We start from the raw sequence: 27,129 nt of genomic DNA on the forward strand, positions 1-27,129 counted from the left end.
ATCTCTCTCCGTCACTCGTGAGGAAATCACTGAATTGTTTTGATAAATTTGGGGACTTTTTGTCTGTGAATGTGTCGATATAATAAAAAGAAAATCACACGTTGGCTTGAAGACATAAACTTTATCTTCTTGTGTTGAAAAACTCATTCTTCATGCAAAATACATCGCGGACCTGAGTGACGTATGTAAATAATATTGGCTGTCGTTGAGCGGTATATCAGAGATATTCCATTCAGCTAGCATGATGTTGAATGAGTTGAAGACGGAAAAAAGCCAGCCAATAATAATAATAATAATAATAATAATAATATTATTATTATTATTATTATTATTATTATTGGGGCGGCACTGTGGTGTAGTGGTTAGTGCTGTCGCCTCACAGCAAGAAGGTCCGGGTTCGAGCCCCGTGGCCGGCGAGGGCCTTTCTGTGTGGAGTTTGCATGTTCTCCCCGTGTCCGTGTGGGTTTCCTCCGGGTGCTCCGGTTTCCCCCACAGTCCAAAGACATGCAGGTTAGGTTAACTGGTGACTCTAAATTGAGCGTAGGTGTGAATGTGAGTGTGAATGGTTGTCTGTGTCTATGTGTCAGCCCTGTGATGACCTGGCGACTTGTCCAGGGTGTACCCCGCCTTTCACCCGTAGTCAGCTGGGATAGGCTCCAGCTTGCCTGCGACCCTGTAGAGCAGGATAAAGCGGCTAGAGATAATGAGATGAGATTATTATTATTATTATTATTATTATTATTATTATAATATGTACACATTCCTTTCAGGTGTTCAACACATCTTTCTCTTTCAAAATTCTCTCAAAATCTTAAAAACCATATTTAATGACGCAAACCTGGCGGCCATGTTTGTTTACAAATTGTCACAGTCACGCGCTAGTGTGGAAGTTTTACGTGTCCGACGTGTGATGTCATGTTGTCTTGACAACCATGCAATATCGTAAACCATATTCGTCCCTCATTCTCCATTGGGTAGAGTGACATAATGCATGTAGGATAAGCGAGATGCTAACAATATTGCATGCTATCAAACCAAATGAATGAAACCCGCTAGAAGGGAATAGAACACATGTTTTTATTCCATCAAAAAAAGTGTCCTGTATGTATCATAATCTACGATATTTCACTCTGATGACATCATCCCCAGTGTTTTCCCACTGACTGGACGCACGTTGTCAAAATGGTGAACCGGTTCAAAAATTAAAATGCTTTGATTAACTTGCCTTTTTTTGTGTGTGTGTGGATGCGTTCATATAATATAAAGAACATTGCACCTTATGCTTACCACTCGAAGATAAACTTCATGTTTCTGTTAAAATCCTATTCAAGCTGAGACAATACTTCATGCATCACTGCATTTAGTACTATCAATGTATCGAATCCTCTTTATAAACAGTTTATATGTACTGTATATAATAATTTATATATGCTGTATATAATAAAACCATATAAAAAGAAGAGGTGTAGAAGAATATAGTGAATACTGACCATAACATCTAAAATGCTCCACAAGCTTATACAGTATTACTGTGTATGAAATAATTTAGAATACTGTGTGTACGATGTGTAAATGAAGAAAATATTATTCACAAAAAAACATTTATTGCAACATTTTATTTTCCTATTCTTTATCAACTTAAATATTCCTTTTGTTAAATTTAGAAAAAAATCCTTTTGTTTCATTTTCTTAATAACCAGCAATAATTTGCCCACATTTATGAACATTTTTTGTACTTTCTCCATTTGCTTCCCTTTTCTTTATCTTTCAGCAGTCTGTAAGAAGAGAGCTCTGATTTCTTGTGAAATCTGTTTGTATAGACAATCACATAACGGCTCTTTCACATTTTTGATCCTTTTTTTGTGTGCATTTTCTCAGCATTAGAGCTGTATTACTTCTGCCTTCGGTGAAGTCACATGCATTCCTGCTGTTGTACGTTATTGCACTCTCTTCTGTCTCAACAACACAATTAGACCGCGGAAAAACTAAGAGATTACACAGCCTTTTTTTTTTTAAATGTCATTGATTCGAATCGTAACAAATTTGTATCATGATTTATCATTGCACAATTTATTTTTTCATCATTACATGCCTTATGTATATATAGTTACCGTTACAATATATTTAATATTGAAAATAATAGTCTTAGGCAAACCTTTTCAGCACTTTGTTACAGTACATAATCTATAAACCTATAAAAAAATTATCTTCGTACTGTGTACGTATGAATATATTAAACCATAATACACCTCATAGCATATTGATCTCAGTAATATATTTTTATAATTTGAAATCCTACACTCAAACCTTTACAATTCTCTGTGTCCTGTATTTAATACTCCTGTAGATATTAAAACAGTAATATGTACAGCGGTTTAAATATAATAAGAGTCTGTGCAACTCCGTGCAATACTCTGCTAACTATAAATACACAGTATATCATAAATCTGTGTATAAAACTGTAAATCATGTCACTGTATCTAATAAATATGCACAGGTGTTGGTGTGAGAAATGTTCTCCATGTACGATAGGACAGATATTATAAAATAATATCCTTGGGTAAGAGAGTCACAATAATAATAATAATAATAATAGTAGTAGTAATAATAATAATAATAATTTTGTGTATTGTCGTTGCTCGAGCAGTAGACTGGAGAGGAGCCGCCTCAGACGCACAGGGCGCCTCAGAATGGAGTGATTATGCAGCAGAGTAAATTATATTACACACTAATAAAATAAATGTCATGCTTTCTGCTCCACATCACTCCTTTTCTTTCCCATCATGCCTCTGTGTAAAGGTGATTTGCATTACGCCGCCTGATCTGAGCGCCGAGCATAAATCCGGCTGATATCTCCATGCCGCTCACGTCACAGTGGTCCTATTTTTTTTTTTGCCCCCCACCCCCCCACTCCGGAGCTAAATGGGTTTCAATTGAATTATGTTGACTGTGTGTCGCCCACTACATGACTGCATTTGTACAGGGTATTTTTTTTTTCATGCGTAATTTGATCTCCACAACACACACACGCACTATCCGTAGGATGCTTTTCATATGACGTCAGCACTTTCAGAAACGTAAGGCCACAGCAGATTGTTAGAGCAGAAAAACAAGCGAGCGACTATTTAATTTGAGGCCCAGCATTTTGAACAATGTTTCTTTGAATCGTTCTGAACCACAGCAATAAATAAATAAGGAATAAAACACTTTGTGCCATGCTGTTACAGGAAAATGATCAACTACTTTTGATGTGTAATGAAACAGAGTTACTGCTCCCGAGCCAAAGTTTTTTTTTTTTTTCCCCCCCCCTTGATAACAGCATGTATTGAAGTGCTTTATTCCTCTTATACCAATGCAGTACTAAACTGGTTGTACTTTTTAACCGTCTATAGTTACATGAAATCTTTTGGAACATTTATGAAACTGCAAAGTGTAAATCTGGAAAACGTACTTTCTTGACTGTTACAAAGTGCTGACCAGAAAACATCACGATGTCAAGAATTACACACTTAAAAAAAATAAAAAATCTTTTTATGTGGAGCATCCATCATACAAATCCTGGTTGCTATACCGTAGAAGTGATAGTGTATTAGACCGGGTGTGTTAAATATAAACCTGTGATCTGATTTATAGCCAGAACTGGGGTTTGTGCTGTTTATAGAAAATGAGTCAACACAATCAGACCAATCAGAATGGAGAATTTAACAGCACTGTAGTGTAGTAATAATAATAATGTTAAAACTGTTAATGTTATAGTCATGCTGTCTGTTATCACCCAAATGAGGATGGGTTCCCTTGTGAGTCTGGTTCCTCTTGAGGTTTCTTCCTCATGTCGTTTGAGGGAGTTTTTCCTTGCCACCGTCGCCACAGGCTTGCTCAGTGGGGATAGATTAGGGATAAAATTCTCATGTTTTAAGTCGTTCAAATTCTGTAAAGCTGCTTTGTGACAATGTTTATTGTTAAAGGGGTATCAAATATAATATATACAGTTGCTGATGTGACAAAGTAACGTATTCTTAAGTATTCTATCAAATTTATATACTAGAAAACAACGAAATGTCTTGGTAATTTAAAATATAATAGTCGGTACGCTAAACGGCACAAGAGTCGCCATTTTTAAAAGACCGTGACGTCAGCCCTACCCACTGCACTAGGAGAGAAGCGTGTAATCATGGCGTCGGGCGCATCAAGTGAAAGCGACAGCTCTGTCGAATCATACGAAGAGATCCCGCAAGACACACTGCAAGCAGGCTATGGCTTAGAAGGGTACCAGTTTGAACCTAGGAGAGGTACTCTCGACTCCGGTGATGACGAAAGAAGAGAAGAAAGCTCGAACTCGCTTGGTGTTTTTCAGCGGAAACGAGTGAAAAGATACGTCTGGAGGATCGTTATGCTTTCGATCGGTCCTGTTATTACACCCGAAAGCAACACACTGTGGCATTGTGTAGCCGATCACTTACAATTCATCCTACTTTCCGATTCACACGTGCTAGTCCCAACCTCAATGAGCCAACACAACTGGGCACATACATGCGTCATGAGTATTTCGCAGAGAAAATGAACGTGCATCCTGATTGGATAAAATTAAGATCATGGCGGGCTGTTCAAACTGCGGAAATAGTTTGCTCGAGCTACTTTCAAAACACTATAACTTTCCAACCTTAGAACAAAAAACTTTTGTAAGTCTTGAATAAGGTTCGTTAATGTGTGTTTTATTGTTATATTTACTCTATATACTGCCCTCTGTTCCCCTTTAAAAGCGCTGTACAAATAAACTTGACTTGACTTAATAATAATAATGATTTGTGTATAATGTTTATTTGGTGCAAGTTCTCATTTTCTTTTTTTTTACACCAGGGCTTTTCAAATAGCAAAAAAAGTAGTAATAATCAGGGCTTTGAACCGGTTCAAGGAACGAAAACGAAAACCGGGAACTTTTTCTATTTCACATGGAACAGAAACGAAACCAGAAACTTTATTATTTTTTATGTTCCGGAACAGAAACGCTTATTAAAAATAATGGTAACTGGTTAATACCGGTTTTTATTTCGTTCCTCAAAGTTTCCGTAGCCTACAAATAAAAAAGCCATTCTTCTCCTGCGCAAGTTTCTATGACCCGCTGGGGTTCACTTCCTGTGTGACGTTCGCTGACTGAATGGAGAGAGCGGGAGGGTGGACTACTATCACGTCTCCATTACTGAGTGTCTGAGCAAAGAAGCCTGAACGATGCAACCTCCCTATTGGCTGTTTGTAAAAATGTATCAGTTGTTGCCCTTCCCACGGGAATCATCGCGGACTCGAGAGACGAGACCTGACGAGTTAGTTCGTTGGTAGCAGAAAAAAATGTCTGGACACAAATCGGGTTTTCAGAAAAGGAAAGAAAATAAACGGAGGGTTGAAAATACAAAAAAGGAGGCAGAAAATGCAAAACGAGTTTTAAGGTAGGACAAATGGTTACTTTTTAAGGCAGCCCGCCGTGGCTGCAGGCTTTCAGTTGCGTCATTGAATGGTTACTTTTCTGAGGCAGCCTGCCGTGGCTGCCTGCAGGCTTATTTATTATAGCCCATTTAGTTAAAATAGTTGATATAAAATGTTTATAGTTATAGTTATGTGATGGTTGTCCTGATTTAGACTGGTGTTTTGTTTTTGTTTTTTGGGGGGGGGTTTGCGCGATGTTGCACCCGGGTCCAGATTAGGGCAGAACCGGCCCTGGCTACATTTCAGGTGTAGTTTGTTTTATGTATGTATGTACTTGCATAGATGTGTACTTGGTCTTCCAATATGGCGCCTAACAAAATCTCGCGGCGCGGTGACGTCATGCGGTAGCCCTCTATAGGGCCTGACTCGCCTTTGGTAACACACTAAACGAATTATCTTTCATTTTTGGCACTTTTTCTGTTTGTGTAGATGGGAAGACATACTGAGAATCCAAATCGCCAACATTTGAAATAATAATTGATTTGAATTATTTCTTGTCTTATTTAATGAAGGTTGTAATAGAATTAGCCTACATTTGGCTTAAGCTGGATGAGACAGAGACATAATTTTATAGCCATTTGTTAAACCGCTGACAGGGAACGTAATTAACCGTTCCGGGAACGAAATTTTTTTGTTCTAACCGGTTCGGGAACATCTATTTAATGGTGGAACCCAAAACCGGAAACGTTAAAATTCCGTTTCTGTTCGGAACGAACCAATAGGAAAAAAATTCTGGTTCAAAGCCCTGGTAATAATAGTAATAATAATAATAAGCCATCTTGGAGATGGCTGAAAACAGGATTTATGAAGAAGGCAACAGAAGGATTGTTAATGGCTGCGCAAGACCATGTATTACCTACACGTAGCTACAAGGTAACAATAATGAAAGAAGGAGGAAGAAAGAAATATAGACTGTGCGGTGAAAGAGATGAGACAGTTATGCATATTCTCGGTGAATGCAGCAAGTTGGCCCAGACAGATTTATAAAAAGAGACATGACAAAGTGGTCACTGATTCACTGGGAATTATGCGAGAAGTATGGATTCGATCACATGATCACGGTGCAGAACCGGTACTGGAGAACAAAACTATTGGATTTCAACATCAGAAGTGAGAAAGTGATAGAAGCTCGGAGGCCTGATATTGTTGTAGTAGATAAGAGGAACAGTGAAACCATTATTATCGATGTGGCAGTGCCTGGAGATTTTATAATGAAGGATGAGGAGACGGAGAAGATAGCTAAATACCAAGATCTGGCAATGGAGATTAATAAGATGCGGCAAACTCGAGCAGAAGTGATCCCAGTAGTGATCAGTGCTCTTGGTGCAAAGTATCTGCTTACTGAAAGGCTAGCTTTGCTGGGAGTTCACCCAAAGAGAATAAACATCCTCCACCATTCAGCTCTGTTAGGACCGGCACACATCCTGAGGAAAGTCCAGTCCATCCCAGTCTAGTGGTACCAGACAGATGGCAGAGATCAGCTACTGACATGTTGCGATATAACCGATAGTAATAATTTCCCTTTAAAGCTATTTTTGTATTAATATTTGATTTTGAGTGAATTTCTGTAATATTTATGCATATATTTAACACATTAATTTTCATGATTTTGATTATTAAGAACAATATGAAAGGGTTATTTGTGATCTAATCCAGTCCACATGGACAGATCCGTCACTCGGGCTGGGCGATATGATATAATATCAGTATTGTGATGAATGATGCCATATTAGTGATGCGATGGTATTTTGTAATATTTACTTTTTTTGCGAATTACAAACTGATCGGAAGCAACATACCTGATTAAAATTTGCTTAAAAATAATAAAATGAACGAGTAAATAAATATCACAGATTTTTACATTTTCCCCTTTTCAGTGCTGTCTGTCTGTCTGTCTGTCTGTCTGTCTGTCTGTCTGTCTATCTTTAAATGTCATTTTTAAAATCTAAAAAAAAAAACCCCACAAATAAATAATTTTTACAGACGTTAAATAACACTATCATAATTTTTTTTTTTCCACTGCAACACGATGATTTGGTTTTGCTCAGAAATTGTCCACAAACTTGTATCTCATGATGTGTGTCGTAGAAATCTTTTCAAGAATCGTGATACAATATTTTTGTCACATCGCCCACCCTAACCAAGTCACAAGGACTAAAATGAAGTTTTTGTAATATAGTAACATTTTCAAAAACATAATTCTATCATGAATGTTGATAAACGTGTAGGAAATTATTTCTGTATGAAATTCGTTCGGCTTTAATGTCTAAATGTTAAATGTCAAATTAGGTGTGAACTAATGGCCGTGCTAACGTGGGTTTAAAGGGCATCCATGCACTGACACACACACACCACCTTGAGTATGGATTACCAATCACACCCGCGAGAAGATTAACGACCTGCCTGCTAGCACGCTAATTTAGCACAATAACCGCAAATTAATTACAAATAATCAGGGGCTTTCTGCGAAATGCAAATGTCCGTGTGTGTGTGTGGGTGTGTGTTCTCTTTCTCCCAGCGGTGTGTTTGACTTTCTGTCTGTGTTTTGTGATAAATGGAGGGTTGTAAATTAGATGGGCTTTGCCAAACCGTCTGCTGCTAATTGGTGCCTGAGCGCGAATCGACTCTTTTTTTTTTTTCTCTTCTTCTTCTTCCCCTCCTCCCTGTTATTTTGCCGAGTGATTGTCCATAGAGACATTTCCGCAATAGGTTACACTCATTTGTCACGTAGAACCTGCAGTATTGTGGTGCTTTTTTTGCGCTGCTCCCGGGTGCATTTGTGTGGTAACGTCAGTGTTTATTGAGCTGCTCTCGTTTGTTTGTACAGTTATTCCTCACACTTCTATTTCTTCTCCTCTTATTCCTCTGGTACTGTATACAGACTGCATTTATAATCTCAGCAGGAACTGGCTTTTTATGGCTGGAGAATTTTAAGGCTATAGAGTCTATAGCCTTAAAATTCTCCAGCCATAAAAAGCCAGTTCCTGGCTATACTATAGAGTAGCAGTACAAAGCCAGTCTATAGTATAGACTTTTTGTTTCCATTGAAATTGATTGGTTGGTTGGTTGGTTGGTTGGTTGGTTGGTTGGTTGGTTGATCCCCAAAGGGAAATTACAGTGTTGCAGCAGCAAATTAATGTAAAACAGAAAACTTTAACAAAACAGACAATGAAGTAGGATAAAACAATTGACTAATAAACTACATTGACTAAATATTGGGGAAATTTGCCTGGTGGTGATAGTGGTGATAGTGATGATGATGGTGGTGGTGATTGTGATGGTGGTGATGATGATGGTGGTGGTGGTGATAATGGTGATGGTGGTGATAGTGATGGTGGTGATAGTGATGATGGTGGTGGTGGTGATGGCGGTGGTGATTGTGATGGTGATTGTGGTGGTGATAGTGATGATGGTGGTGGTGATTGAGATGGTGATGGTGGTGGTGGTGGTGATAGTGATGGTGGTGGTGGTGATAGTGATGATGGTGGTGGTGATAGTGATGATGATGTGGTGGTGATTGTGATGATGGTGGTGGTGATTAGTGATGGTGGTGGTGCTAGTGGTGGTGATGGTGATACTGGTGATAATGATAGCGATGATGATGGTCATAATCTGCTGTACAGAAGCTGACCAGGAGCTTTGCTTAAACATGCGCTCCGTTTTTGGCTCATTAGGAGATGAAGGAAGGAGAAATCCAGGACAAACACATTTACTGAATAAGGCCCTTGTGAATCTTCACTAATGTCACTTACACATGGTGTAAAAAAAAGTCTTTGGTGAAGGAAGCACCTTTCTTATTTCTTCTTTTTATTCCTTTCATCATGCTTTGTGTCTTTAAATATTTACCTTTGTTTCTTCCTTCCTTCTGTCCTTCTTTCCTTTCTAAGCTCCTTTCTTCCTTCCTTTCTCACATACCTCGTTCTTTACTCAATTTTACCCTTCCTTCCTTCCTTCCTTCCTTCCTTCCTTCCTTCCTTCCTTCCTTCCTTCCTTCCTTCCTTCCTCACATACCTCTTTCCTCAATTTTTTCCTTCCTTCCTTCCTTCCTTCCTTCCTTCCTTCCTTCCTTCCTAACCTCCTTACTTTTGTGACTTCCTTCCTTTCTTGCTTCCTCACATACATTTCTTTCCTTCTGTCCTTTCTCACCTTCTTTCTTCCTTCCTCACATACCTTTTTCTTTCCTCAATTATTCCATCCACCCATCCATCCACAAGGAGCTCAGCTCTGTAACTCCCTATCTTCCTCACTTACTTCCTTCTTTTATCATTTTTTCTTTCTTACTTCTGTCCTCCTTTCCTCCCTCAATGTTTTTCATTCCTTTCTTCCTTCTTCAGAGTTTTTCTTCTTTTCTTCCTCACTTTTTCTTCCTTTTTTTTTTGAGAAGACTGTCTTCCAAGATGTCCTTAATTTGGACAGATTGAATGCTGCATTGCATGCGTCTTTGTTAAAAAGAAAAAAAGGCAGTCCTATAATTCTGTTCAAGTTTAACAAACATGGTGGATAGAACACATGGAATCTTTTGTAATAATTTAAACCTTGGTAAAACCTTGGTATAAAGACTGTAAATGTTATTAATGTAATGTAAAAATGGAATATCCTGCTTTTTAAAGAAATTCCTCGTACTGACACTGGGGTTTCTGATCATTAAGGATCCTCAGGATTGAATCATTACTGTACTGATGCTGAAAGAAAGTCCATTTCTCTTTGCAGGTCACCTTCGAGCAGCACAAAGAGAGCTTATCCCGTGTTTATAACGAATACCAGCGGATGGGTTCTGACAGTGGTGCTGAGATCAGAACCGTTTCTGGGTCGAGCAGGAACAGTGAGTTTTCTGCAGAGACTCCGGTCGAGCCTCCATCCACCATTATCGAACTCAAGGTGGACGAACAGATCTGTGGAGAACATGACGGACATGAGGAAAGAGCGCAAGTCACCGTTTCAAACATTTTAGCCAGAGCTGAAGAAGAGGATGTGAAAGAGGGGGAAGAAAATGATGAAGCCTCAATTCTGAAGAAACAGGATGAAGGTGAATTGGAGGCATCTAAAGAGAAAAAGAAGAATGAGGAGGACAAGCCGGAAGTGGCAGGAGGAAAGGAAACGGAAGGAGAAGCTGTGGAGGAAGAGACAGACGGTGATAAATCGGTTAATGAAGACCAGAGTGAAGCAGGTGTTCGTAAAAGTGCAGAAGCAAGCAGCCAGAAGTTAGAAGCTGACCAGGAAGCCAATGCAGAGAAGATCTCAGAAAACGATGAAGATGATGATAAACACAGAACTGCAGATGAAACGGAAATGAAAGTTGACCCAGGTGAAGGAGGAAAAGAATTAGAAAGAGGTGAGGCTCAAAAGAAAGATGTAGTTGAGTCAACTTCTGAGACTTCAGTCCAAGGAGATGGTGAAGAGAAAAAAGAGAAAGAGGAGAAGAAATCTGAGATTTCAGAGGAGGGCCCCAGGACAGAGGTGAGCCCTAGTGCGGAGGAGGGTCCAGACATGGAAGTGCAGGCCAATGTGGAGGTGAGCCCCAGCACAGAGGTGGTCCCAAGTGCAGACAAAGATCCTGGTGTCCAGGGAAGCCCTAGTAAGGAGACAAGCCCCAGTTCAGAGGAGGGTCCGAGTACACAAGAGGGCCCCGGTGTCCAGGAGAGCCCTAGTGTGGAGGTGAGCCCCATCACTGAGGGGGACGCAAGTAGGCAAGAGGGCCCCAATGCGGAGAAAAGCCCCAGCACGCACGAAGGTTCGAGCCTTAGCACGACGGAGGACGGTCAGAGTACTCAAGGAGTCCCCAGTGTGAAGGCTCCTGGTGTCCCGGAGAGCCCCAGTGCGGAGACGGGCTTCAAGCCTAAAGATGTTCAAATTGCCAGACTGGACGTCTCCAGCGTGGCGATGGACACGGAAAGACTGGAGCTAAAAGACACCTCCGCTGCTGTAAGTTGATTTTTAACAATACGTTAACGCTGATTAGCAGGTTAGCCAAAATGTGGATTAAGCAGTTTAAGTGTCACTAAAAGTCTAGTTTTGTTGAGTTTAAAATCGTTCAGTGCGAACGTGCAGTTTGTCTGTTGTATTTATCCAGTTCATTTTGGGTACTTTTTATAATCGTAACGCTCGTGTAGTGCTTAGCCTAAGAGTATGAGAACATGAGGATGAGTTCTGCAGGATGGAATCGTGCACTAATTATTCTATGATACTCTGCTGAAGCTGTGCTAACAAAATGCTAATATTGTCCTAATTGTGGTCACTGTACTTTGGAAGAAATTTGTCTTTCTGGCCGTTTTATAAAATGTTAGTGCTATGCTAAGATTATCTCCTGCTGATGCTAAACCCATGGGCAGTAGGTCTAGGACGTGCTCAGTTGTGGTTCTACCCCAGGGTCAGCGGTGGTTCTGTTTCAGGGGCAGTTGCGTTTCTACCCCGCAGTCAGTTGTGGTTCTACCACAGAAGCCTGTTGTGGCTCTATCACAGAAGCCTGTTGTGGCTCTATCACAGAAGCCTGTTGTGGCTCTACCACAGGGGCAGTTGTGGCTCTACCACAGGGACTGTGGTGGTTGAGCACAGGAGCAGTTGTGGTTCTACCTCAGGGGCAGTTGTGGCTTTTGATTTTGTTAACTCAACGCTAGCTAATGTGGTTCTACAGGTTGGAGGCCAAGCCCAAGCAGCGGCCAGCACATTAGCACAGAACCGAGATGGTTCCTCATCCTCCCCTCGTTCCAGCATGTTCCGTATCCCGGAATTCAAGTGGTCTCACATGCACCAGCGCCTGTTGACCGACCTGCTCTTCTCCATCGAGACAGATGTGCAGATGTGGAGGAGGTGAGTTGTGGGAATACAGAGGCAGTTGTCATTGTTATGCCCTGCTGATTGTGTGTGTGTGTGTTGACAGCCACTCCACTAAGACGGTGATGGACTTTGTGAACAGCAGTGAGAACGTGGTCTTTGTGCACAACACGGTGCATCTGATCTCTCAGGTGGTGGATAATCTGATCATGGCGTCTGGAGGAATCCTGCCTCTGCTCTCTGCGGCCACTTCATCCACGGTCAGTGTGTGCGTCGTGTTGTGTTGCTGTGATTGGTTATGTGAGTGTGTAATAAGACTCATGCTAAATTTTAGATTTATCTTTAGTCTTAGTCACATACTGAAAATTGTAGTTGGTTTTAGTCACATTCTAGTCTTTTTTTGTTTTCGTCAAGATTTCGTCACAAGGGCTCGGTTTTAATTTTAGTCACTGATGTAGTCATAATTTTCTCAGACGGTTTGATGATCGTGTAATGGATTTTCCTTGAACGATGTATCGAGTCAATGTCCTGCTGACTTACTGCACTGCACTGGGTGTTCAGTAAAGGTTTGCATTTTGTTTTAATTTAGTAATATGTTCATCATTTAATATAAACGTTTGGCCCTGATCCTTACTGATATTTCTGTTGCAGTTACCCCCGCCCCCCCATCAGTGGTTGTACATGTGTACAGCATCCCCCTGTCTGATATTGTGCATTCCATTTAGCATTCGTGGATGTGGGTGTTGTATTAAGTCAGATCAAGAGGAACGTAGTTTTCTGACTGAAATTTGAATGAACCAGCTGTAATTTGTATCTGTCAATATCTTCTTAGTAAAGGTTATGTTATTTTGCTTAAAGATTTTTGTCCTCTGAGAAGTTTTTTGCATCACGCTTGTTAGAATTAACCTGCTTCGTAAGCAGCCAAGAGAAACAAAAGAAGTGCTGGGACACAGACTTCTTTCATATATCATATAAACATGAATATGCCTAATTAGGTTGTGTGACCAAACGGAGCCAGCCATTTCGTCTTGTGCTTACCCATCAGGGCAGAATGAACAGAGATTTCACTGTAATTTCATTGTCAAATATTTTTTCATTTACGTTGTTAATTTAGTCATGAAATAAAAGGTCATCAATGAATATTATAGGCAAAATTATCATTGACAAAATGAACATTGGCAGACAATTAATAATAATAATAATAATAATAATAATGATGGTGGTGAAAACGATGTTGATACTGGCTGTGGTGGTGGTGATGTGGTGGTTGTGATAATGATGGTGATAATGTGGTGGTTGATTGGTGGTAGTGATGATGGTGATTGATGGTGGTGATGATAATGTGGTGATGGTGATGTGATTGGTGGTGGTAGTAATAATGATGGTGATTGGTGATGATAATGGTAGTGGTGATAATGATGGTGATTGATGGTGTGGTGATAATGATGGTGGTGATTGGTGGTGATAATGATGGTGAATTGTGGTGATGGTGGTTGATGATGGTGAGTGGTGGTGATGATGGTGATTGGTGGTGATGGTGATAATGATGGTGATTGGTGATGGTGATTGGTGGTGGTGGTGGTGATGGTGATAATGATGGTGATTGGTGATGGTGATTGGTGGTGGTGGTGGTGATGGTGATAATGATGGTGATTGGTGATGGTGATTGGTGGTGGTGATAATGATGGTGATTGGTGATGGTGATTGGTGGTGGTGATAATGAAGGTGATTGGTGGTGGTGGTGGTGATAATGATGGTGATTGGTGATGGTGATTGGTGGTGGTGATAATGAAGGTGATTGGTGGTGGTGATGGTGATTGGTGGTGGTGATAATGAAGGTGATTGGTGGTGGTGATAATGTGGTAGTGATGATGGTGGTAATGATGACGCTCTGTGCTTGTTTTCAGCACGAGCTGGAGGCGATTGACGCGTCTCAGGGTCTGGAAGTGGAAACATCTCTATCCTACCTGCAGCGTCTCGTCTCTCTGGTGGACGTCCTCATCTTGTCCAGCTCGCTGAACTTCACCGAGATTGAGGCGGAGAAGAACATGACATCAGGAGGAGTGCTGAGACAGTGCTTACGCCTCGGTACACTCTCATCTTTATCTCTGCCTCCTTTTCTTTTCATCTGTCCCTCTGTTTTTTCCACCTGCCGCTTTCTCTTTAACTCTCTGTCTTCCTCTCTCGTCACAAACTGCTTGACCAGATTATTAAAGGGGAACAAAACCTGGCAACAAAAATGGACAGGACCTTTTTGCTATGCGAGCTGGCTAGTTAACTTTGCTAATGTTAGCGTTGAACTAAATAGTTAAGATGAGAAGGTTATGGTGCATTTTGGCAGGTTTAGCTGTAGCTCAATAAACGAGGAATAAGATAAAGATGCAGATTAAGATTCCCCTTTGGATTTCTGCAACAGCTCGGTCCTCAACGCAATACTGCAGCACTACTGTAGAGTAGTAGCTAATAGTTTACTACTGTCGGTGGTTCTGTTTACGTTGGGCTGCTTTTCCCTTCTTTTTCTCAGTCTTTGTGTTGGAAATGTCACTGCGGTGCACACGCGTTGCTAATTTGCAGTCTCCACAATACGACTTTATGACTTTTTTCATCATCTACTACAGACATTATCCACTCTTTAATCCCCCTTTCCCAATGTTTGTATGGTATCGTAAAGCAGAAATGGTTCTCTACATCACAGATACACAATGTGTACGTACACTTTCCCTTTGTTTGCCACAGGCTGGTTGTTATTGTTGTTCTAGAGCATAAGCAACTGTGGTTCGAGGACAGGGACGGTTAAGGTTCTACCACAGGGGTGTTTGAGGTTCTAGAACATGCACAGCTGTGTTTCTAGCACAGGGGCAGATAAGAGTCTATAACATACACAGTTATGGGTCGACCATAGCACAGGGGAAGTTGTGGTTCTAGCAGATAAACAGTTATGGTCCTAGAACCTATGCAGTGGTGGTTCTCCCACAGGGACAGTGGTGGCTTTATTATATCGTTAACACAACTCGCTCACGTGGTTCTGCAGTTTGGAGGCCAAGCCTAATCAGCAGCCGGCACGTCTGCACAGAACCGAGATGGTATTTGCTTTTAAACAAGATGTTGGTGGAGGCAGACTATTTTAAACCGGCCCAAAAAATACCATCCGCATACTTGGACTGTACATATTTGGCAACCCTGGTTGGAAAATTCAAGTGTGTTATTAATTTATTAATAAAAGACGCACAGTATATATAAAATGACTCCATAATCTCTCTTATGAACGTTCTGAAAATGGAAATGGGGAACACTAGAGACCTTCTCCTTTCCTTTTTGATGATCTCCGCCGTGTTTATTTTCCCCTCGTTCCCTCTGATACGAGGTTTTCTTCGATGATGTTATTATAACATAAACCACTCGCTCGAACATACTGTAACATAAAATGGCCTCCGTTATTAGTTTGTTCTCTCTGAAATGGCTGGTTTGTAGCCTGAGGCAGCCATTTTGTGTGGTGTGTGTGTTGTGTGTGTGTGTGTGTGAGAGACTACAATTTCAGGGTTGTAACAGAACACAGGGTTTTCAGATTGATTCCATTATTCATTCGCCTTGCGTGCACGTGCACACGCGCGCGCACACGCATGTAATCTCTTCCTTTACCATTTCTTAGCTATGTTAAGTACACTGAAATAACACATCAGATACACACACACACACACACACACACACACACACACACACACACACACACAATACAAGTTGTGAGTAATAAGCTGATGTTGCTTTAATACACTCCAGAGGAGAAAGACACACTTGCCGCTTTTAATGATCTATCTCATGCCATGCTTAAGTGCATACGTGTGTGTGTGTGTGTGTGTGAGAGCGAAAGCACACGAGCAAGTTTTTAATCTGATATATTGCATGCCATTTAGACCCAGCTGTGAGTGAATATATGCGGGTGTGTGTGTGTGTGTAGTTACCATTATAGAAGCAGATGAAATCTTCTTGCTGCCCTGAAATCTGATTACAGAGAGGCTTTATCAAATATTCATATCTCTCTCTCTCTCTCTCTCTCTCTCTCTCTCTCTCTCTCTCTCTCACACACACACACACACACACACACACACACACACACACACACACACACGCGCGCGCATTTAAGTTGTATAGCTCCTTTCACCAACCCAATGATGAATTACAGAGTAATGGCACAACCAAAAGACAAGCAATTCACCCAAAAGCAGATATAACAGGTAAGAGATACAGAAAAGGAAAACAACAAAATGACAATTAATACAAGCGTAAAGACAGAAGATAAGCTGGATGGCGCGACCAAAAAAAAAAGAATGAAGGCTGGACCAAAACAGAATGACAAACAAATCAAATAAATGACTTCAGTTCACAGATTTTAGTTCCTTTTGACCACAACTTAGAGTGAGAAGCACAGAGACTAATAAGTGTGTGTTTAGCTGTGAATATTTGTGTGCGTGTATCTGTTGTATCTTTTTTGTTTAGTCTTACTCATCTTTCTTTCTTTCTTCTTTCTTTCTTTCTTTCTTTCTTTCTTTCTTCTTTCTTTCTTTCTTTCTTTCTTTCTTTCTTTCTTTCTTTCTTTCTTTTCTTTCTTTCTTTCTTTCTTTCTTTCTTTCTTTTCTTTCTTTCTTTCTTTCTTTCTTTCTTTCTTTCTTTCTTTCTTTCTTTCTTTCTTTCTTTCTTTCTTTCTTTCTTTCTTTCTTTCTTTCTTTCTTTCTTTCTTTCTTTCTTTCTTCTTTCTTTCTTTCTTTCTTTCTTTCTTTCTTTCTTTCTTTCTTTCTTTCTTTCTTTCTTTCTTTCTTTCTTTCTTTCTTTCTTTCTTTCTTTCTTTCTTTCTTTCTTTCTTTCTTTCTTTCTTTCTTTCTTTCTTTCTTTCTTTCTTTCCTGACCTCTCTCTCAGTGTGCACTATGGCTGTGAGGAGTTGTTTGGAGTGTCAGCATCACTCTCTCTGTAAAGCTGGAATGGAGAAAACACAGCAAGGCCTTCTGGGAAATGCTAAGTTTATTCCAGCACAGGCAAGTTACTTACACACACACACACAAAAAAAAATGTACCTTTGTCTTTTCCCATCTGAGTTTGCACTGATTACCGTTAACGTGCTAAACTCACTGCTATTTTTGTGTGATCGTTACGTGACACCATTTTGTTTAGATATTTGAGGTTCCAGTAAAAAATAAATAAATAAATAAATAAATAAATAGTTTCTTTCCAGAAAGTGGGGTGTGTGAAACCCTTGGCTTATCTATAATTCAGTGTGCTGAGTTATACACACACACCGCTTAATGCGTGGTCGAGACAAAGTGCAATCTATGTGACCGTTTGTTCAACTAGAATTTTTGTCAGCACTTGATCCTCACCATTAAAGTGTGTGTGTGTGTTATGCAGAGTCCTGTTGACGTGCTAACAGGAGGGGTCTCTGCAATCCGAGATGTGGAACGTCTGCTACAGGACATGGACATCAACCGTCTCCGTGCCATCGTCTTCAGAGACATTGTAAAGTTCTACTTTCCCTGATCAAATTCAGAATCGGATTAATCAGATTTGGACCTGGAATCAGCTTCTGACTGAGTGACTCAGAATAAGAAACAGAATCAGATTGATAGTTGAGGATCAATTTTAGAATTCAACAAGGAATCATTTTCAGAGTCAAAACTGAACTCGGAGTCAGTTTTTAAAAATCTGACTCGGACATAGAATCAGATTTAGGATTAGAATCGGATCAGTTTCCAGAATCGGAGTCAAGTGAGACTCAGACTTTGGAATTAGATTCAGAGTTTGAATCAGAGTCGTTCTTGGACTCAGAGTCAGTATCTGAATCAGATTTGCAGATTTGTTTCTGAGGATTGGACTAAAACTCAGAATCGGAATGAAACATTCAGAAAGAATCATAATGTTAGAAAAGAATCAGACTCCGAATATGAATCAATATTTCGAATCGGAATCAGTTTTCAGACCTAGATTCTCACTGACGCTTGTTTCTAGGAATCGTAGTCAGACACGGACTCAGAATCAGATGCAGAATTAGAGATTGATTCAGAGAAGTACCACTTGAAATCGAAGTCCAAATCAGTCAAATCAGCAAGAATAAGAGTCAAATTCAGAGTCATTAATCAGAATGAATCAGTAAAGGATGAAATATGTAATGTAGTACAAAAATACTAATATACTGAGATGTGTATTGATAGCGTTACACAGTTTATATTGTGTGTGTGTGTGTGTGTGCATCTAGGAGGACAGTAAGCAGGCTCAGTTTTTGGCTCTGGCTGTTGTTTACTTCATCTCCGTTCTCATGGTGTCCAAATACCGAGACATTCTGGAGCCACACAATGACAAGAGAGTCAACACACACACTGCTCCGAGCACAGGTAATGTGCAACACACGCGCACACAAAACACACACACACACACACACACACACACACACACACACAGAGATTATTACTTATTAATTTTTAATAATAAATTGAACACTCTGTGTGTGTGTGTGTGTGTGTGTGTGTGTGTGTGTGTGTGTATAGAGAGCGTCAGTTCTGATCTGCAAAACTCCTCCCCTCTCCAACGTCATGACTCCGCCCAACCAAATGAGAGCTCACCTGTTGCCCCGAGCGATGCCGTGTCCTGCTCGGCGCCGGATGCCATCTCTGAGGCCCTGTCCACGTTGTCATCTGAGGTCAAAGGTCACGAGGACACGGACAAGGACAAAAAGGGAAAGAGTGTAAAGGTGAAGGATATTCTGCGGAGCCTGGTAAGCTCCGCCCCTGCAGATGATGTCATCGTGGAGGCAAGTCTCTTACCACCAGCGTTTTTGGGGAAGCAAGAACTCCACCCCCAGTTCAGCTCATTTGACAGGTCAGGAGCCAATCGGGTAACAGCTCTGTGCCTAATAATAATAATAATAATAATAATAATATAGTAACCAATTTTACAGGTCAGCAGCCAATCAGATGACCTGTCAGGTGCATTCATACCATATAACAACAGCTGAAGCATACAAAACTAGCATACTGATTAACTCACCAATTTCTTCATTTAATCATTTTGCAGTTCATCTAAACATCTCCGGGTTCATGAGACAACATTCTCAGTGCGTACGAATAGAAGAAATTCTTACACACGAGTGCTTTAGTCCTGGCTTTGTGTCTTATTACTGACTTTGCACAAATGGGAAGCATCCAGTAACATCTTCAATAACAAGAAGTTTAATTTATATAGCACCTTTCACCACCCCAAGGTGATGCAGTGCTCAACGTAAATGAGTACACCCCCTTTGAAAAGTAACATTTTAAACAATATCTCAATGAACACAAACAATTTCCAAAATGTTGACAAGACAAAGTTTAATATAACATCTGTTTAACTTATAACGGGAAAGTAAGGTTAATAATATAAACTTAGATTACAACATCAATCTTTTTCCATTCTTCAACAATGACCTCTTTTAGTGACTGGATGCTGGATGGAGAGTGATGCTCAACTTGTCTCTTCAGAATTCCCCATAGGTGTTCGATTGGGTTCAGATCAGGAGACGTACTTGGCCACTGAATCGCTTTCACCCTGTTCTTCTTCAGAAATCCAACAGTGGCCTTAGATGTGTGTTTAGTCATGTTGGAAAAGTGCACGGCAACCAAGGGCACGGAGTGATGGTAGCATCTTCTCTTTCAGTATAGAGCAATACATCTGTGGATTCATGATGCCATCAATGAAATGCAGCTCCCCGACACCAGCAGCACTCATGCAGCCCCACATAAGGACACTGCCACCACCATGTTTCACTGTAGGCACCATGCATTTTTCTTTGTATCCCTCACCTTTGCGATGCCATACAGTTTTGAAGCCATCAGTTCCAAAAACATTTATCTTGGTCTCATTACTCCAGAGTATGGAGTCCCAGTAATCTTCATCTTTGTCAGCACGGGCCCTGGCAAACTCTAGGCGGGCTTCATTGTGCCTGGGGTTTAGGAGAGGCTTCTTTCGTGGACGGCATCCATGCATGCCATTCCTTTGCAGTGTACGCCGGATTGTGTCACGGTAAATAGTCACCCCAGTTTGGCTCTCTGCTTCCTTAGATAACTGCAGTGAACTTGCATGCCGATTTTCTTCAACCCTTCTCATCAGAAGACGCTCCTGTCGAGGTGTTAACTTCCGTGGACGACCTGGACGTCCCTGTGAGATGGTTGCAGTTCCAGCTTCCTTAAATTTTTGTACCACTTTTGCTACAGTATTCTGACTGATAAGTAAAGCTTTGCTGATCTTCTTGTAGCCTTCACCTTTGTGGTGTAAAGAAATTATTTTCTTTGGGGAATTCTGAAGAGACAAGTTGAGCATCACTCTCCATCCAGCATCCAGTCACTAAAAGAGGTCATTGTTGAAGAATGGAAAAGGATTGATGTTGCAAAATGTCTCCAACTTGTTCATTCCATGCCTAGAAGACTTGGTGCTGTCATTAAAAATCATGGAGGCCATACAAAGTACTAGATGTAGTAGTTTTTGTTGTGGGGTGTACTCATTTTTGCACCACCCTAATTTGAGTAAAACTGAAAAAAAGTGTAATCTAAGTTTATATTATTAACCTTACTTTCCCATTATAAGTTAAACAGATGTTATATTAAACTTTGTCTCGTCAACATTTTGGAAATTGTTTGTGTTCATTGAGATATTGTTTAAAATGTTACTTATCAAAGGGGGTGTACTCATTTATGCTCAGCACTGTGTCCCCAGTCAGTCAATATATATTTACAAAACAGACACAGCCTTAATCTTTGTTACCTTTTAAACTACATTTACACTGCTTTTGCATTACCTTTACATGATCTTTGCATTCTTTTTACATTTCCATTACATTCTGCGTACATTATTTTTGAACTTGCCTTTATTTGCATTTACGTTATTTTTACTTTATCTGTACATCATCTTTACTTTGCATTACCTTTATATTTCTTTTTACTTTACATTGCCTTCACTTTATCTTTACATTTCCGTTGCAGCATCCTTTACATAATGGCTACATTACCGTTACGTTATATTTACATTCCCTTTGTTACATTTTCATTATCTTGACATTTACTTTTACATTACCTTTACATTATCTTTACGTTCCCTTTATATTACCTTTACATTACCTTTACGTTCCCTTTATACTACCTTTACATTACCTTTACGTTCCCTTTATATTGCCTTTGCATTACCTTTACGTTCCCTTTATATTACCTTTGCATTATCTTTACGTTCCCTTTATATTACCTTTACATTCCTTTTATATTACCTTTTACATTATATTTACGTTCCCTTTACATTACCTTTACATTATCTTTACGTTCCCTTTATATTACCTTTACATTATCTTTACATTCCCTTGATATTACCTTTACATTATCTTTACGTTCCCTTTATATTACCTTTACATTATTTTTACATTCCTTTTATATTACCTTTATATTACCTTTACGTCCCCTTTATATTACCTTTACATTACCTTTACGTTCCCTTTATATTACCTTTACATTACCTTTACATTCCCTTTATATTACCTTTACATTATCTTTACGTTCCTTTTATATTACCTTTACATTATCTTTACGTTCCATTTATATTACCTTTACATTACCTTTACGTTACCTTTATATTACCTTTACATTACCTTTACGTTCCCTTTATATTACCTTTTACGTTACCTTTATATTACCTTTATATTACCTTTACATTACCTTTACATTACCTTTATATTAGCTTTACATTATTTTTACGTTCCCTTTATATTACCTTTACATTATCTTTACATTCCCTTTATATTAGCTTTACATTATCTTTACGTTCCCTTTATATTACCTTTACATTACCTTTACGTTCCCTTTATATTACCTTTACATTATCTTTACGTTCACTTTATATTACCTTTGCATTATCTTTACGTTCCCTTTATATTACCTTTATATTATCTTTATGTTCCCTTTATATTACCTTTATATTATCTTTATGTTCCCTTTATATTGCCTTTGCATTATCTTTACGTTCCCTTTATATTCCACTTTCATTATCTTTACGTCACCTTTATATTCTCTTTTCATGTATCACAATTTATGAGACTCCAAGAGTTTATGAGATTCCAAGCACAAAGAACATGAACCCGCTCTCTCAGATTGTGTAACAGCATGGAGCCTTTCTGAAGACTGTTTTATGTTTGACTCATCTTTGAGCTGCTGGACGACACACACACACACACACACACACACACACACACACACACACACACACACACACACACACACACACACACATTTTTAAACGCACACTGTCTGTGGTGGGGTTCCAGGTGTGTGTGTGTCTGGTTTGTATTTGCAGCATTGTCTCTGCGTGTGTCAGGCAGACAGAAGGAGACGGGGGATTATGACTGAGAAAGAGAGAGACGCACAGATAAAGGATGCGTGTGGGTGTGTGTTGCCATGGTTACGGGGCACTGTTGTTTTAATCAGTTTTATGACATGATATTCAACACACACAATATGGTCATCATGGACACTTCATAATACTGTCAGTGTTCCATTTGGGAGAAGGCTGCCTACTTAGGGAACATTTCTCTTGAGATGAAAACTCTCATGCTCAAGGAAACATTAAAACATATGTCTCGGAAATGTCATCATTTTGGACAGGTATGTTGTTCTGAGCAATTTTGTGATAATATCGCAAACTGTAATACGACGTGAGGTGATGGTGGTTATGACCTAAAAATGTAATATTGACACAAACCTCCTCATAACACTCTCTCTTAGTGAGGAATGATGGAATGTGTCTGTGGTAGGAATCTGTCTCTCGTGTGTGTGTGTGTTTTATCTGTGGAATGCTCTGTCAGGAGCTGCTCATATCTGTTCATGGATTATTGTGGCTCCTGAAGGCCGAGTTGCTGGAGAACATACACTCACAGCTCTAAATCCGATCTGCTTTAATTGAACGCTGTGTCTCAAATCACATTATTCATTAGTGCAGAAGGGAACATAAGAATGAAGAATTTTCACTAGGGGACTAAGAGACAAGGGAACTAAGGACTGCGACTATGGAGTAAGGGAAGTACGAAGAAATGAGTATGATTAAGGGAACTAGGAAGTATGATGAGGTAACAAGAGGAGCGTTCAGACTGGAGGAACTTTTTTGTAGTTCTTCAAACTGTTGCAGGAAGGTTCCCTCTCTTTTTTTTTAATTAATGTGTCCATGCTACAGGAACTGATAACGACTGTAGTTCTTAGAACACTATTTTGAGGGCCTTTTTTTGTTTTTTTTAGCTTCTACTTCAGGGTAGATTCTGTCCCAGAACAAGAGGAACTGTGAGTGACATCAGTGTATGGTGATTGGTCCAGATGCAAGTTCATGTTATTTGGTTGTTGAACACAAGCCAATGCAGCACCAGCAACCGCCATTTTGTAAAACATTAGCCGTATAAACAACAGCTCTTAACGTTAGCATTCAAAAGTGAAAAAAAGCGGTCAAATGGGCCGACAGTGAAGCCCAGACTTTATTGATTGAGTGTACATGCAACAGAGGAGATGCAACAAGATTTTTGACACATCAAAGCAAAATTATAAAAATTTTAATCAAACTAAACGTGCTCAGCTTTTCGCGATCATCTAAGAAAACCTGTTATAAAATAATGATCCACATGTAAACATATTTTAAACACTCACAAACTATTTTTCTCCACAAATTCGCTCTTTATAATGTCTCATCTCATTATCTCTAGCCGCTTTATCCTGTTCTACAGGGTCGTAGGCAAGCTGGAGCCTATCCCAGCTGACTACGGGCGAAAGGCGGGGTGCACCCTGGACAAGTCGCCAGGTCATCACAGGGCTGACACATAGACACAGACAACCATTCACACTCACATTCACACCTACGGTCAATTTAGAGTCACCAGTTAACCTAACCTGCATGTCTTTGGACTGTGGGGGAAACCGGAGCACCCGGAGGAAACCCACGCGGACACGGGGAGAACATGCAAACTCCGCACAGAAAGGCCCTCGCCGGCCACGGGACTCGAACCTGGACCTTCTTGCTGTGAGGCGACAGCGTTAACCACTACACCACCGTGCCGCCCACCTCTTTATAATGTAAAAAAGAGAATTTACTGATAGCCTGTAATGCTTCTTGCGTTCTACGGCGCAGTGGAACGATCTGTTTCTATAGAAACGTGCGACTGAAACATGACGCACGAAAGTGAACAAAGCCTAATGATGTTGGTTTGCTGTTTTCACAGCAACACAACAACGCCAGTGGACAAGATCCACATTCGTATGAAAACAAAAACTTGTGATGTCGCTATAGCAACCGTCTGCTGGCTGACGTCACTTCAGTGTTCCTACTGCCGGTGCGCATGCAAACAGATTTGTTTGTTTACTCTATTTTCTATTTTCTGTTTATTCGGTAATGATGCTGCTGGAATTTTAATTTCCCTGAGGGAACCCTCCCAAAGGGATCAATAAAGTTTTATCTAATCTAATCTAACATAAAAAGCCCTTGGACGTATGGAGTTGTTGGGGGAGCTCCCCAGGGGGTAATTCCTCTCATTGAGTCCCGAGAACTTTTTGGTCCGAAGGAGACTTGGGAACTAGAAAACAAGACGTTCAGGCAAGGGAACTACACACTTTGGCAAGAGAACTTGGGAATTAATAATTGCGGCTACAGAACTAGGGACTGAGGAAAGAAGGAATGATGATCAAGGTTACGAGGACCTGTGACCAGGGAGATTCCTGAACTAAAATCTGCATCAAATTCTTGGCCCATTCTATAATTGCGGGTACACTCCGAGTGTTGACTCTGTTAGTCATCGTCGACTCTGTTATCTTTAAACCGGACAATCCAATTAACAGAATTGATGATAACAGAGTTGACGTTTTTCCACCCTTTTGTGCCGTAACTCCACATGCTAACCTCAAACTATCTACCACACGGCATGTATAAAAGCAGAATTTTCTGGATTTGAATCATATTATTGTTTAAAAGATGAGTGAGAGGTTCACTCCAATATCACAATCACAGATTTGACGAATAATCTACTGTTGGTGTATCCTCAACATTTTGTTCACGTTAATGGGAGAAGTAACAGAACATACCTCACTGCCTTTCTGAGGTTTCCCGCCAGAGGACGTTGCATCTCTCGGTGCATGTGTCATGCGTATTATTAAAAGTCTTTTGTGGATTTTATCTTTTTTTTTTTTTTAACAGAGTTGACGGTATCCTCCTGATGAAGTTGCTAGTCGGATCTAAGAACGGCGCTGTTAGCTATGAAGCATCTCCTGTAGGCGTTTGTGACTCCTTAGTTAACAGAGTTGACGAACATCAGGAGGGATAAAAATATATTTTTTTTACGACTGAAATTTCAAATAATACAGAAAATAGACTTTCTATGTAACTGATTTTATAACAGTTAATAGAATAAGCCCCCAAAAAACAGATTGTTAGACTGAATCACTTCATGTATATTCAAGTTGAATGGATGAATCAGGAGTCGAAGACCGCCAATAATGGGGGGGAGAATCATTTAGTTAATGTTTTATGGATAAATTGGGTCTAAATTGTACGTCAAGCATTGCTATTGGGGAAAGTTTGTCATAATTTGCATTCTTTTTTTTTGCGGTCCAAATCCTGCGCTCTGATTGGCTGGCAAGCGGGTCCGTATCCTACGATACGGACCTCTGGCGACTCGCTCGTTCACAACAACAACAAACATAGTATCATTTTTTGTCAACATTTATCTTTTTTTTATAAGATTTATTTATAAGATTATCAAAAATCTTGTAAATTTTTGCCAGCATTTCTCAGGAGAATAGCATTAATTTTACAGCACGGATAGCGATAAGGACAGCGTTCACAACGAAAGCGAGTTTTACTACCCTGAGGAAGAAGAAATAAAAGAAAACATTTCAGGAGAAAGCTAAAAACCTGTAACTGTTGCTAACGCCGAGCAAAAACATGGCTGAATCCTGAATGACTCCTATTTGTATAAATAGGGGACTACATAGGCAGCAAAATGTAGTTTCTTTCCTGCCATGGAAGTGCACTTGTATATCGAGGAGGAAGCAATTTGCATTACAGCCGTGAATGAGGATTCAAAATGGCGGCTCGGCTCGGTTTTCCCTTTCGGGCGCTCTCGTTTTCTGTTAGAATTTGGTAAAGAAAAAATAAATATATTATTTACCAGCTTAAGGTCTGTCCGTATGGTGAAATACCGTGACCTCGGCCTCGGTCAGTACTTTCAAGGCCTCGGTCATGATATTTCATGATACGGAACTCCCAGCTGGTAAGTAACATATATTTATTGTTCAAAACTGATTCAGTAAAGATTTCTTTTGTGGAAAATAAAAGGTTTATCATCTCGGAGATGCAAAATGTACCCCGAATTCTAGAATGAACTTCCTGTACTTGTAGTGCACTTTTAATGTCTAGTTAGGGTTCCTATTTCTGCCATATTGAGGCTCTGTCTCAAACACAACATTTTGCGCATTCTAGGGGTCGTTCTAGGGAGCGGTGTTCAAAGGATCTGACTTTGCATTTATCTTGCATGCTAATCGCTAATTATCTTGCAAGCTGTCATGAATAAGGCAGGTTTGTTTTCTCTTGCTGTTATTGGGTCAGAAGATACACCCTGTGTGTGTGTGTGTGGGAATGGTACTGGGCTTGTATTGGGATTTATGGGCTCTGTGTTTGGAAAAAGCAGGATCTCCCAGATAATCCACTCGTGAGGTCAGAGGTGAAGTAGACGCGAGATTTATTTGCGATTTTCCTCCGTGTGTGCGTGTATGTGTGCGCGCGTACGAGTGTGTGACCTCCCACTCCTGTTTTGACGCAGTGTCTGCAAATATTTGCTGATGGAAACCAGAGCC

The 27,129-nt window shown here is 40.1% G+C and overlaps 1 protein-coding gene across 1 annotated transcript in view; it reads left to right on the forward strand.

Moving 5' to 3' along the window:
* The window catches only part of lrba (LPS-responsive vesicle trafficking, beach and anchor containing), a 373,382-nt gene that overhangs the window by 112,488 nt on the left and 233,765 nt on the right, over window positions 1–27,129 (forward strand). The window contains exons 23-30 of the mRNA XM_060917126.1: window positions 10,189–11,400; window positions 12,110–12,285; window positions 12,356–12,509; window positions 14,157–14,337; window positions 17,162–17,277; window positions 17,648–17,755; window positions 18,492–18,627; window positions 18,781–19,111. Of these exons, the coding sequence (XP_060773109.1) occupies window positions 10,189–11,400; window positions 12,110–12,285; window positions 12,356–12,509; window positions 14,157–14,337; window positions 17,162–17,277; window positions 17,648–17,755; window positions 18,492–18,627; window positions 18,781–19,111 (2,414 nt within the window). The remainder of the gene's footprint in view (window positions 1–10,188; window positions 11,401–12,109; window positions 12,286–12,355; window positions 12,510–14,156; window positions 14,338–17,161; window positions 17,278–17,647; window positions 17,756–18,491; window positions 18,628–18,780; window positions 19,112–27,129) is intronic.

The sequence above is a fragment of the Neoarius graeffei genome, chromosome 3 (genome assembly GCF_027579695.1).
Source record: "Neoarius graeffei isolate fNeoGra1 chromosome 3, fNeoGra1.pri, whole genome shotgun sequence".
Classification (NCBI taxonomy): Eukaryota; Metazoa; Chordata; class Actinopteri; order Siluriformes; family Ariidae; genus Neoarius; species Neoarius graeffei.